A 12,454-nucleotide genomic window follows, 5' to 3' on the forward strand; every position below is an offset into this window, starting at 1 on the left:
CAAGAAAAACAGTCAAGAATCTAGTGGAAATAATCTGACTACTGAACTAAACGCTTCTCTGTGAAGAATTGCCCTTTTATAAGTATTTTTAATACTGTTTGTCTGTTTATGCTTTGTGTTCTTTTTAGATATAGTAAATATATAGAAAGAGTACTTGGCAGTAACTGATATTTTTCTCGCCAGGTTCACCTCATGAAACCAGAAAGTGTCCCTAAAGCTTGCTGCGCTCCAACAAAGCTTTCTGCCACATCAGTGCTTTATTATGACAACAACAATAATGTCATACTAAAGAAGCATCGGAACATGGTGGTCAAGTCTTGTGGATGCCACTGACCGAGGTGGAGGACAGGGAGATGCACTGAGAAAATAGATAACAAAAACATATTTCTGTAACTTTCTCAGATGATATTCACCTGTACGAGAACAGGATCATCCACCAGGCAACCTAGGCAGGGGCTTGGGGCCTAGTGGTGTCAAGGGGACCACCTACCACCTTTTTTACATCTCTCCACTTCAGCTCACAAAAAGGAACACAAGGTGGCCCCAAATCTACTACCTTGCCTATTACAGCTTAATCCATCTCTGACGTATAGTCTTATACTGCTAGTATAGTCGTATACTGCTAGTCTTCAACACAAGCTGTGACTGGTAATTATTCGCAGTATCAAAGACTGGAATTGTAGGAAGACATGAAGCCAGAAAGATCACTAACGCTGTTTCCTGATTGTTAACAAAACTTAAAGGAAGGAAATCCCAGAGGCCTTCTGGCACAACGATATTGGTTCATTTATGTAACGGTTTTCTGCATAGAAGTGTTCTACAGGATGCCGACAACCAGGGGTGCTGTTAGGTTCCTGAAAGAACTTAGGCACTCCTAGACTGAAATGTTGCAAGTTTAAGCAGAACTAAATGGCATGTATGTAGAGCAAAGTCACAATAGTTGTTTAAAGTCTTACTTTTTAGAAATTACCATATTTTTCAGAATATAAGACATACTTTTTTTCTCCCTCAAAACTTGGGGAGAAAAGTGGGTAAGTCTTATATTCAAAATATATGAAATAAGCTATGCAGAGTGCGCAGGGAGGCTACCGGTATATTATACCTGCTCCTGCTGCAGCAATCCTCTCGCCCTGGCTCCGGTCCTGCTTCTTGTATGGTCCTCTTCTGCATCCTCTGCGATCCTCTCGCCCTGGCTCCTGGTCCTGCTTCTTGTATGGTCCTCTTCTGCATCCTCTGCGATCCTCTCCCCCTTGCTCCAGGTCCTGCTTCTTGTATGGTCCACTTCTGCATCCTCTGCGATCCTCTCGCCCTGGCTCCTGGTCCTGCTTCTTGTATGGTCCTCTTCTGCATCCTTTGTGATCCTCTCCCCCTGGCTCCGGTCCTGCTTCTTGTATGGTCCTCTTCTGCATCCTCTGCGATCCTCTCGCCCTGGCTCCTGGTTCTGCTTCTCGTATGGTCCTCTTCTGCATCCTCTGTGATCATCTCCCCCTGGCTCCGCTCCTGCTTCTTGTATGGTCCTCTTCTGCATCCTCTGCGATCCTCTCGCCCTGGCTCCTGGTCCTGCTTCTTGTATGGACCTCTTCTGCATTCTCTGCGATCCTCTCCCCCTGGCTCCAGTCCTGCTTCTTGTATGGTCCTCTTCTGCATCCTCTGTGATCCTCTCACCCTGGCTCCTGGTCCTGCTTCTTGTATGGTCCTCTTCTGCATCCTCTGCGATCCTCTCGCCCTGGCTCCTGGTCCTGCTTCTTGTATGGTCCTCTTCTGCATCCTCTGCAATCCTCTCGCCCTGGCTCCTGGTCCTGCTTCTTGTATGATCCTCTTCTGCATCCTCTGCGATCCTCTTGCCCTGGCTCCTGGTTCTGCTTCTTGTATGGTCCTCTTCTGCATCCTCTGCGATACTCTCCCCCTGGCTCCAGGTCCTGCTTCTTGTGAGGTCCTCTTCTTCATCTTCCACGATCTTCTCCTTCTGGCTCCTGCTTCTTGTGAGGTTCTCTTCTGTATCCTCCACAATCCTCTCCTGCATCTTCCATGTTTATCTCTACCTGGCTCCTGGCAGCGCCCTCCTGTTCTGTTACAGCAGTAGGCAGGGACATTGGCTGCTTACCGCTATGCAGTACCGGCAGGTACTCCATACTGCTAGTTCCATGTGCGTTGTCCCTTTACACTAGTGGCGTACATGCGTCTGGGGTCATGCATGATGTCATGCGTGACCTCCAGCACACATGTCCCACTAGTGTTCAAAGACAGGGTGCATGGAACTAGCAGTATGGAGGACCTGGCGATTCTGCATAGCGGAAGGCAGCCGGTGCAGGAGAGGATCGTGGAGCATGCAGAAGAGAACCTCACAAGAAGCAGGACCCAGAGCCAGGGGGAGAGGATCGCTGTGACAGGAGCAGGTGTAGTATTAAAATGAAAGTGTAGTGTAGTGTAGTTTACCGTAGTTAAAGGATACCTCAACTGACATGTTACATGATGAGATAGACATGTGTATGTACAGTGCCTAGCACACAAATAACTATGCTGTGTTCCTTTTTTTCTTTCTGTGCCTGAAAGAGTTAAATATCAGGTATGTAAGTGGCTGACTCAGTCCTGACTCAGACAGGAAGTGACTACAGTGTGACCCTCCCTGATAAGAAATTCCAACTATAAAACACTTTTCTAGCAGAAAATGGCTTCTGAGAGCAAGAAAGAGATAAAAAGAGGAATTTCTTATCGGGGAGGGCCACACTGTAGTCACTTCCTGTCTGAGTCAGGACTGAGTCAGCCACTTACATACCTGATATTTAACTCTTACAAATAGAGAAAGAGAAAAAAGGAACACAGCATAGTTATTTGTGTACTAGGCACTGTACATACACATGTCTATCTCATTATGTCACATTTCAGTTCGGGTATCCTTTAAGTGTAGTGAAGTGTAGTTTAGTTAATTGTAGTGTAGTTAAGTGCAGTGTAGTATTAGTGTAGTTTAGTTTAAGTGTAGTGTATTGCTGTGTAGCTTAGTTGGTAGGGCAACAGGTATACGTATAGTGTAACTGGTAGGAGAAACAGGGATTAATGTAGTGTAGCTGGGCAGTGTAGGGTAGATAGAGTAGCTTAGAGATAGTTTTTTTGGGGGGTAAAAGATCCATAAGATGCCCATGCACTATAGATGCACTAGGTTTAGTTATTTTTTTTTTCCTGATTTTTGCTCTCTAAACCTAGGTGCGTCTTATATGCCGGAGCGTCTTATATTCCGAAAAATACGTGCATAACCTTTGAGAGATAATAAATATGCTTACCAAATGTTTTACTTCAGTAAATATGAAATGTTGTCTTCTGTGCTGTAAAAAATATGATGGAGTAAGGACCCAGTAAGAAGCAGTGCACACTATGCCACTGTCCATGTGACCAGTTTGTCAGAGTATGTCCTCCAGTTTGCTTTAGTGTGCAGAAGTGAGTTAATGTAATGGAGAAGCACAGCCAGAGGCAGTGTGTGTGGTGGTTCTGAATAATCTGCTCCTCTCAGCACATCTAATGTGAATAAATACCTAGCGTCCCATCATTAACCACTTCAGGATTCGGCGTACGCTTAACTACGCCCCTGAATCCTGAAGTGGATTGCATGGAAACGGCCGCTCGTATGAGCGGCCGTTCCATGTCCGTTCACGGAGGGTGTCTCCGTGAACACCCTGCGAGCCTCCGATCGTGGCTCGCAGGGTAAATGTAAACACACGGGGAAGATCTTCCCCGGTGTTTACATGTATACGGCGCTGCTGCGCAGCAGCGCCGTGGCGGAGATCGGCGATCCCCGGCCTCTGATTGGCCGGGGACCGCCGGCACCTGATAGGCTGAAGCCTATCCTATCTGGCGCAGGACGGAATTCCGTCCTGCGCCGCTCACAGGGGGAGGTAGAGGGAGGGAAGGGGAAGGCCGCCAGGAAGCGCTGCGGAGGGGGGCTTTGAAGTGAGCCCCCACTGCAAGCGCAAGCAGCCGGCGGCGATCAGACCCCCCCAGCAGGACATCCCCCTAGTGGGGAAAAAAGGGGGGAAGTCTGATCGGCCTGGCTGCTAGCTGATCGGTGCTGCGGGCTGGAGAGCCCACGCAGCACCGATCAGCAAAACCACCCGGTATCCGGAAGTGGTTAATATTCCTTAGTGTACCTTTTTTTATATGGTACACCACTCCTGTTCCCTACCCTTCCTTGTTGCATACAAGTTAGTTCCAAGCAGGAGCTGCCCAACACATTTAAAAAAATATATATTTGTAGAAAACGTGCTTTTCAAAAGATAAGACATTAAACATTGTTAGTACTGACTTTGAGGTGTGCTGGCAGCTTTATTGACATCTTGAATTCCTTTTTAATGTAAGTAGCAGGAATGGTCAATGAGACGCTATGTTATCTTAATTGTATGCAAATGTATGCAACTTGGAATTGCACTAATCAAAATACAGTAGCTGACGGTTTTGATTGGCCCAAGATCCTTAAAATTTACCATACAATGTGCATCAACTTTAAATGAATGATCATCTCATCAACCAGCTCCATAAAATAAACATGACATTTGCATCAACTTCAAATTATTAGCATCTCATTGTCCATCTCTAGTAAGTATTAAACCAAGGTGATGTGTAGATGTTTTATTGACTCTGTACATCCACTTACTTCTCTCGCTCTCCCTATGCCTGTTCTCTTACAAATGTTCAATTCTCTTCAGCAGCCTTCACATTTCTCTCTGCGTTTTCTAGCCACATATTTCCTTTTTTTTTATTTGCAATTCTGCGTTTTTTAAGGTTCCAAATCTTCTTATTTTTGTTTGCGTTTTTATGTGAATTTTTACATTGTGATTTTTCTGTGGGTACCAATGAAGTTGCTTTTCATGAAATTGTATGTAATTAACTTCACATTCAATACATGTGAAAATTTGCAATTCCCATTGACTTTTCCAGTGCAAAAAAAGCATACATATCAGCAGTTTTTTCATGCAGAAAATTGCATCTGAAAATTCAGACAACGCAAGTCAAATGCGGAGCCATTGACTTGCAATAGATGTCTGGTGAGCGCGAATTCGCAAAAAGCACAAATTGCACACAAATTCTGTTATGTGTGAAAGGGGCCTAATTGAGAAAATTGTCAATGTGGTCTAATAAGAGAATTGTATGAATCAATGTACAGGAAAAACATATCATATGGAAAAAAACAAAGATAGAATGTATGATGGTAAATATCTCCACACCTGTAAATTTACAAAAAAAAGTACCACAAAAACATGTTTTTACAAAAGCACTTAAAGAGACACTGAAGCGAAAAAAACTACGGGTAGAACTTACCGGTAGCGGTATTTCTACGAGTCCTCCAGGACGGCTCCCAACATGAGAGATAGCCAGTTCCTCCCCCTAGGAAACACGCCCAGTACAAGTTTTACATAAGCCCCTCTCAACCCAGAATCCCTCAGTATTAGCAGAGTAGACCAGATCCAGGGATTGAGTTTAAGTTATATTCCATCCTCCACTTAGGCAGACATTATATCTTACCCAAATAGGGAGGGAACTAAGGTAGCCGTCCTGGAGGACTCGTAGAAATACCGCTACCGGTAAGTTCTACCCGTAGTTCTCTCCTCGTCCTCCAGGACGGCTCCCAACATGAGAGACCACCGAGGACCCCAATTTACCTTAGGGAGGGATAATGTTCTGCAACACCTTCCTTCCAAACTACATGTCTTGGCTAGAGAGGAGATCCACTCTGTAGTGCTTGACAAACGTATGGTGGTTCTTCCAGATGGCCGCTTTGCAGATCTGCTCAAGTGATGCGCCAGACCTTTCAGCCCAAGAAGTTGAAAGTGACCTAACTGAATGAGCCTTAATATTTTGTGGGGGTGATTGTCCCTGACTGGAGTAAGCAGACACAATAACTTCCCTAAGCCACCTAGCGATAGTATCCTTGGATACCTTTAAACCCTTCTTTACCCCTGAAAAGGACACGAAAAGATGATTCGATCTCCTAAAGGGAGAGGTAGCTTCGAGATAGGCTAAAACTGTCCTTTTGACATCAAGTCTATGCCATTCTTCTTCCTTGCTATTTGAAGGGGGAATCACAAAAAGACGGGATAATAATCTCTTGGGATCTGTGAAAAGTAGAACTAGCCTTAGGGAGATAGGTTGGGTCTGTCCTGAAAACTATTCTATCAGGGAAAATTTGCATAAATGGGTCCTTTATGGAAAGTGCCTGTAAGTCACCAATCCTACGTGCTGAAGTGACTGAGACTAGAAATGCAGTTTTAAACGTCAGAGCCCTGAGGGTAGCCTTATCCAAAGGCTCAAAAGGATCCTTAATTAGAGACTTCAAAACCAAATTTAGATCCCATGGGGGAACCAGTTTTGTCGGCAAGGGTCTAGACCTAGCGACTGCTTTCAAAAAATCAATAATGGCCTGTTCTTTGGCCAACCTAATATTCAAAAATAAAGAAAGGGCTGTCACTTGTACCCGCAGCGTACTAGGAGCTAAGCCCAGATCTACTCCGTCCTGTAGAAAATCAAGAATAACAGGGATATCATTACTTATGATCCCCTTTTTTAATTTCCATGAACAATAAACTTTTCAAAATTTACAGTAAATTTTTCTTGTGGTGAGTTTTCTGCACTTCACCATAGTCAGAATTACTCGATCTGAAAATCCTCTATCTTTTAAGGATCTCCATTCAAGAACCAAGCTGCCAGGGAAAATTTCCCCGGGCTTGGGTGAAACTCTCCTTTCTGTATCAGTAAATCCCTCCTCCAAGGAAGGAACCATGGGCCCTTGGTTGCCAAGTGACAAAGATCTGGGAACCATATCTGTCGAGGCCAAAACGGAGCTACAAAGATCACCCGGGCTGCCTCTGTCCTCACTTTCGATAGGGTACGAGTGATTAGAGGAAAAGGAGGGAACGCATATAACAGTTCCCCCGGCCATGGTACCGCCAGAGCATCCAGTCTTTCCAGAGGGGCAGATGGATCGAGAGAAAATAACAGCTTTGTTTTTGCATTGAGGGGGGACGCAAACAGGTCTACCCTGGGGGACCCCCACATGTTTGAGATTTCCTGATAGACCTCTTCGTTTAAGGACCATTCCGCTTCCACTAGCCGGGGCCGACTTAGCTGGTCGGCCAAAAAATTTTGCGAACCTTTTATATGAATGGAGGCTATTGATAGCAGGTTTCTTTCTGCCCACTCCATGATTTCTAGCGCCAGAGTTCTCAGCGCTTTGTTCCTTGTACCCCCTTGTTTTTGAACATAAGAGACTGTGACTATGTTGTCTGATAGAATCACAACATGAGTTTGCCTCAGTAGAGGTAAAAAATGATCTAGTGCCAGTTTTATCGCCATGAGTTCCTTGTAATTCGAAGATGTCGCACACATTTGTTGACTCCACACCCCCTGTGTGTGTGAGTGGGCACAATGCGCCCCCCAGCCGCTGTGACTGGCATCTGTGTATATCCGCATCACAGGGGAGGGGTGCCAATATTTGCCCTGATTGAGACTGGATGAGTGTTCCCACCACTCGAGTGAGCCCTTTACTTCCTGGGTTAATAGGAAGTTGTTGTCTAGGGGAGTCCTGCCGTGGTTGAAAAAATTCAGCACCCATTCTTGTAGGACTCTGGTGTGACTCTGTGCCCACACTACCGCAGGAATGACAAGTCATCAACCCTAGAAGCGACATAGCTTCTCTGAGGGACACCCTCTTCTTTGCTCTGAAAGAACGTACCCTCTGTATTATGACCTCCTGTTTTTCCTCTGGAAGGAAAGTCATTTCTCGTGATGCATCTATCCAGAGCCCTAGATACATCACCCTTTGGGACGGGACTAACATCGATTTTTCCAAATTGAGGAGCCAACCCAGTTTTGACAATACCTGCATGCTTAGATTCAGGTCTGCTGTTAGTTTTTCTTTCGACTCTGCTAGAATAAGCAGGTCGTCTAGGTAAGGAACAATTTTGATCTGGCACAGATGTAGATGCGTAGTGACCTCTGTCATGATTTTGGTAAATATTCGCGGGGCTGTGGAGATACCAAAAGGCAGTGCCTGGTACTGGAAATGACATATAGTGTCTCCCAGAATCACCGCAAACCTTAGAAACCTTTGGTATGAGGGGTGTATGGGCACGTGGAGATAAGCATCTCTTAAATCGAGGGTTACCATGAAGGCCTCTCTCGGAATCAGGGACTGCACCGAGGACACCGTTTCCATCCTGAATTTTACTACTTGAATATATGGATTTAGCGACTTTAAATTGAGAATCATCCGGTATTTCCCCGAGGGTTTTTTTTATCATGAAGACTCTTGAATAGAATCCTTGGCCCCACTGTTCCTTTGGGACTCTGGAGATTACTTCCTGGTTGAGTAGTGACAGCACTGATGCTTTGAGTGTCGATGATTTCTCTATTTCTTTTGGGCAGCCTGTTAGGACAAAATTTGTTGGGGGGCTCAATGTAAATTTGATTTTGTACCCCGACGCAATCAGATCTAGGATGAACTGATTTTGGGTAACCTGACTCCACTGGTCTATAAATTGAAGGAGTCTCCCCCCTACAGGCACCATGTCACTTGTCCTGTTTGGACCCTCCAGCGGGGCCCTTGTTGAATATAAAGGAGGACTTTCCACTTGTAGAGGGGTAGGTCCACTTTCTCTTCTGTGGCTGCAATCGTTGGTCTTTTTGAAAGAAGGGTTTCCTACCTCGAAAGGACCTCTTTGGCTGTAATCTCTTCCTTTTATCAGGGAATTTCTTCCCCTTGCCTGAGGATCTTTCTAGAATTTCCTCCAGGTCCTTGCCAAACAGGAGGTCTCCCTCAAATTTCATGGCACATAATTTTTGCTTGGAGCTAAGATCCCCTTCCCAGGTGTTGAGCCATATCGCCCTTCTAGTAGTATTAATTAGGGCAGAAATCCTAGCGGTTGCTCTAAGGAATTCTGTTGCGGCATCCGCTAGGAAAGCAACCGCTCGGGAAATGACGGGAAATGATTCAAGTATTTCTGCGTGAGGGGTCCCTGCAATAAGATGATCCCTTAAACCTGCCAACCAACTGTTTAAGTTTCTGGCAATACAGACTGAGGCAATGGCTGGCTTGAAAGCGAACGCAATGGCCTCCCAGGCTCTTTTAAGCATCGTTTCAGCCTTCCTGTCCATCGGGTCTTTTAACGACCCTGTATCTTCAAAAGACAAATCTGTGTCCTTAGAATATTGCGAAAGTGCGGCGTCCAATCTAGGACACTTGGCCCAATGGGATATGTCCTCTTCCTTAAAAGGGAATCTACGTTTAAAGGATTTGGGAATATATATTCTCTTTTCTGGATCATTCCACTGATCCGTAATGACTTTAATAATTGCAGGGTGAACAGGGAAGGATCTACCCTCTATAGATTGTAACCCCTGATAGTTTCCATCTCTAGCCGAGGAACCCGGGGTTTGCTCAGAAATTTCCTCAGCCTCATACACCGCCCTCAGAAGCTCTGACGTTTCCTCTGCACTAAATAAATACTTTGCTGATTTAGCCTTGGAAACGGACTCAGAATCCAGCTTATCCTCAGTCTCCTCAACAGAATCATCTGCGGAGGTAGTTACAGCATAACCCTGGACCTCACCCTGTCCTGTCATGGAGGTACCAGCCTGCTGGGTATCCTGGGGGGCCCCCTGGCCTTGATCTACCAGGCTCGGCTGAGGAGAAACAACTGGAAAAACACTGGATGACATGACAGTGCGGAAAGCCTGGAAAGTTGAGGAAAACTCTTTCCTCATTGACTCCATAAAGTTTAACATTACTTCAGATGGGTCAGCTTTCTCTTTTGTAATACATTTCTGACAAGTAGACTTAGTGGATGAGGCTGAAAGTTTAGCATCACATTTTGAGCATCTCTTAGATTTTTCTCTGTGTTTGACAGCCGGCGTCTACAATAAAGCACAAACAAAAAACCCCACGCAATATTTGAAGTTTGTTGTTTCAGAAATAACATGCAAGACAACTTATTCATGGGGCTCCATGTTTGTTCAGTGACCCACAGCATAACCTGCTCACTGAAAAACAGCAATGCCCCCAGCCACAGCAACGCTGTGGAGATAGAACTGCCTGAATTCCGCATACCTGGCTGGCTGGATCAGGGGAGTTCTTGCGGCCATCAGCGGAGGAACCTGCAGCCTGCTCCATGTCCTCCCTGTTAGTCCGAGTGGCTGGACTGCACTGGCGTGTAACACGCCGCCGCGGCCACGCTTAAACAGCGTTGTGCCCTGTGACCCGGAAGTATACGCGTACTTCCGGTTACGCCGTACGATACCTCTACCACCGCCCCTTCCAGCGTCAGCCGACACTATGCTCCCGGCCGGCGTCTTCCGCAATGGAGGAATCCGCAAGCGAGCACGGAGATCAGGAGAGTCACTGTCCATTCCCTCCAGCCCGACACTAGCTCACCCGCAGGCATCCAGGGAGCGAAGGGGAGAGGCACTTCCAAACAGACAAACCTGCCCAGGTAATACAGGCCTAATACCTGCACTGGATGTTTCCTGGGTGGGAAACACAGCAATACTGAGGGATTCTGGGTTGAGAGGGGCTTATGTAAAACTTGTACTGGGCGTGTTTCCTAGGGGGAGGAACTGGCTATCTCTCATGTTGGGAGCCGTCCTGGAGGATGAGGAGAGAAAATTATGATATAATGATTTGTATGTTTAGTACAGCTAAGAAATAAAACATTAGGAGCAGAAACATACGTCTAATATTGTTTCCAGTACAGGAAGAATTAAGAAACTCCAGTTGTTATCTATGCAAAAAAAAAAAGCCATTGAGCTCCACAACTTTCAAAGTTGCAGAGAGCTCTGTCTTCTGAAGCTTGTTATCTCAACTGTCAGTCACTGTATCTTATTTTTCTCCACAGAGGACAGGTCAATAGTTCACTGGGCTGCTCTGTAAAATCATTTAGAATGCTGAGTAGTGTGTAAACTGCAAATATTAGAGAATGATGCAATGTTATAAAAAACACTATATAACTGAAAATAAAAATATGAGAATATGTTGTTCTAGTAATTATCCATACTACACAACCAATTCATTATATCATAATTTTTTTTTTGCTTCAGTGTCTCTTTAATGATGGGGATCATCGCATCTTGGCCGTCATATAGACCACAAAGTAAATTTGAGGCTGTAAGGCACCAGGTGCTTAGTTGTGGTGCAGATAGCAGTAGGGACAATGATTTAAAGCTGTAATCAATAACTTAGTGTTAATAATTAACCTAAGTTAGTGTAAAAAAAAGCTGTTTATTGTAACGCCTTCTAAATTGGCTGCAGGAGCAGACTGTTCTTTCGGGCCATATTGTTGATGGTATATTTGTCAAGATTAATGTCCTGCACTTTATATCATCCTTCTCCTATGGTTCCCAGTAAATGTAATTTAAAAAAAACAAAACTGCTTTCTATTGGCTGTTATTGCAAATATATTAGTATTGTATAAACCGAAATCTAAAATTTGAATTTCAAGAAGACATATCTGTCCTTCTTGTCTTTCATGAGGTTGATGAATCTTATTGTTAATTACCGTAGATAATAGGTCAAAGGATATGTTATTTTAAGTATTTTATAAGGAATTTGGAATACAAAAAAATTAAAAAAGGAAATATTAAGATAATCTTTTTACTTAGACTATTAAAAAACCAGTATTACAAAAAGCCCTTCTAATGCTAGGTACACACCATACGTTTTTGCGGCAGATAGATGGTTCGATAGATAATTTCCGTCATGTCCGATATTATTTGCAGTTATTTTTCTGGTCGATTTCTCATAGATGTGAATGGAAATACTGTAGATAAGAAAAGATAAGAGAATTGAGCGGGAAATCACCTGGAAAATCAAATAAAAAATCGATCGGACGGACGGAAAATCGACTGGAAAAATGCATCTTGTGTACCTAGCATTAGGGTTTGTACCAGTAAGAACCCAAGGTAGATCTTAAATAATGCAAAGTAAAGATAAAGTAAAGGGTAAATAAGATGAAAAAGGCTGCCAAATGTGCTGGAAACACACAGTGGAAAGCTCCCACTATCCCCAATGTTTGTGCTGTGTGTAACTACAATGCAGAATACCGTAACTACATTTAGGGTCATGCGAGAGAATAACAGAAAGTGAAGCAGTGTCCTTCTATGAGGCTCTGCAATACCTAAAGCTAACTCTTATTTCACAGTTTCTTTTTAATGGTATATTATGTTCATTAATTTAAATAATTATGCCTAAAAAAAACTGATTGGTAAAAAGAAGCTGTCATTTTTGTAAAATAAAAAAAAAGTCATATACCTGCTGCAACATTTCACAGATCCTCACAGATCTCCTCAGCAACATCACACAGGATGATAACTGTCATTTTTTTTTTTACAATATATTTCATGCATGACTAGTTGAAAATTATGTTGTAAGCAGAACAAAAGACCTGAGCCTCAACAGCTTGACGGCTCAACAGCTGAG

The 12,454-nt window shown here is 44.1% G+C and overlaps 1 protein-coding gene across 1 annotated transcript in view; it reads left to right on the forward strand.

Moving 5' to 3' along the window:
* LOC137544320 (bone morphogenetic protein 8B-like) overlaps positions 1–909 on the forward strand; it is an 83,690-nt gene extending 82,781 nt beyond the window's left edge. The window contains exon 7 of the mRNA XM_068265382.1: positions 184–909. Within this exon, the coding sequence (XP_068121483.1) occupies positions 184–333 (150 nt within the window). The 3' untranslated portion in view covers positions 334–909. The remainder of the gene's footprint in view (positions 1–183) is intronic.
* The last annotated feature ends 11,545 nt before the right edge of the window (positions 910–12,454 follow it).

Source organism: Hyperolius riggenbachi, chromosome 2, assembly GCF_040937935.1.
Source record: "Hyperolius riggenbachi isolate aHypRig1 chromosome 2, aHypRig1.pri, whole genome shotgun sequence".
NCBI lineage: Eukaryota > Metazoa > Chordata > Amphibia > Anura > Hyperoliidae > Hyperolius > Hyperolius riggenbachi.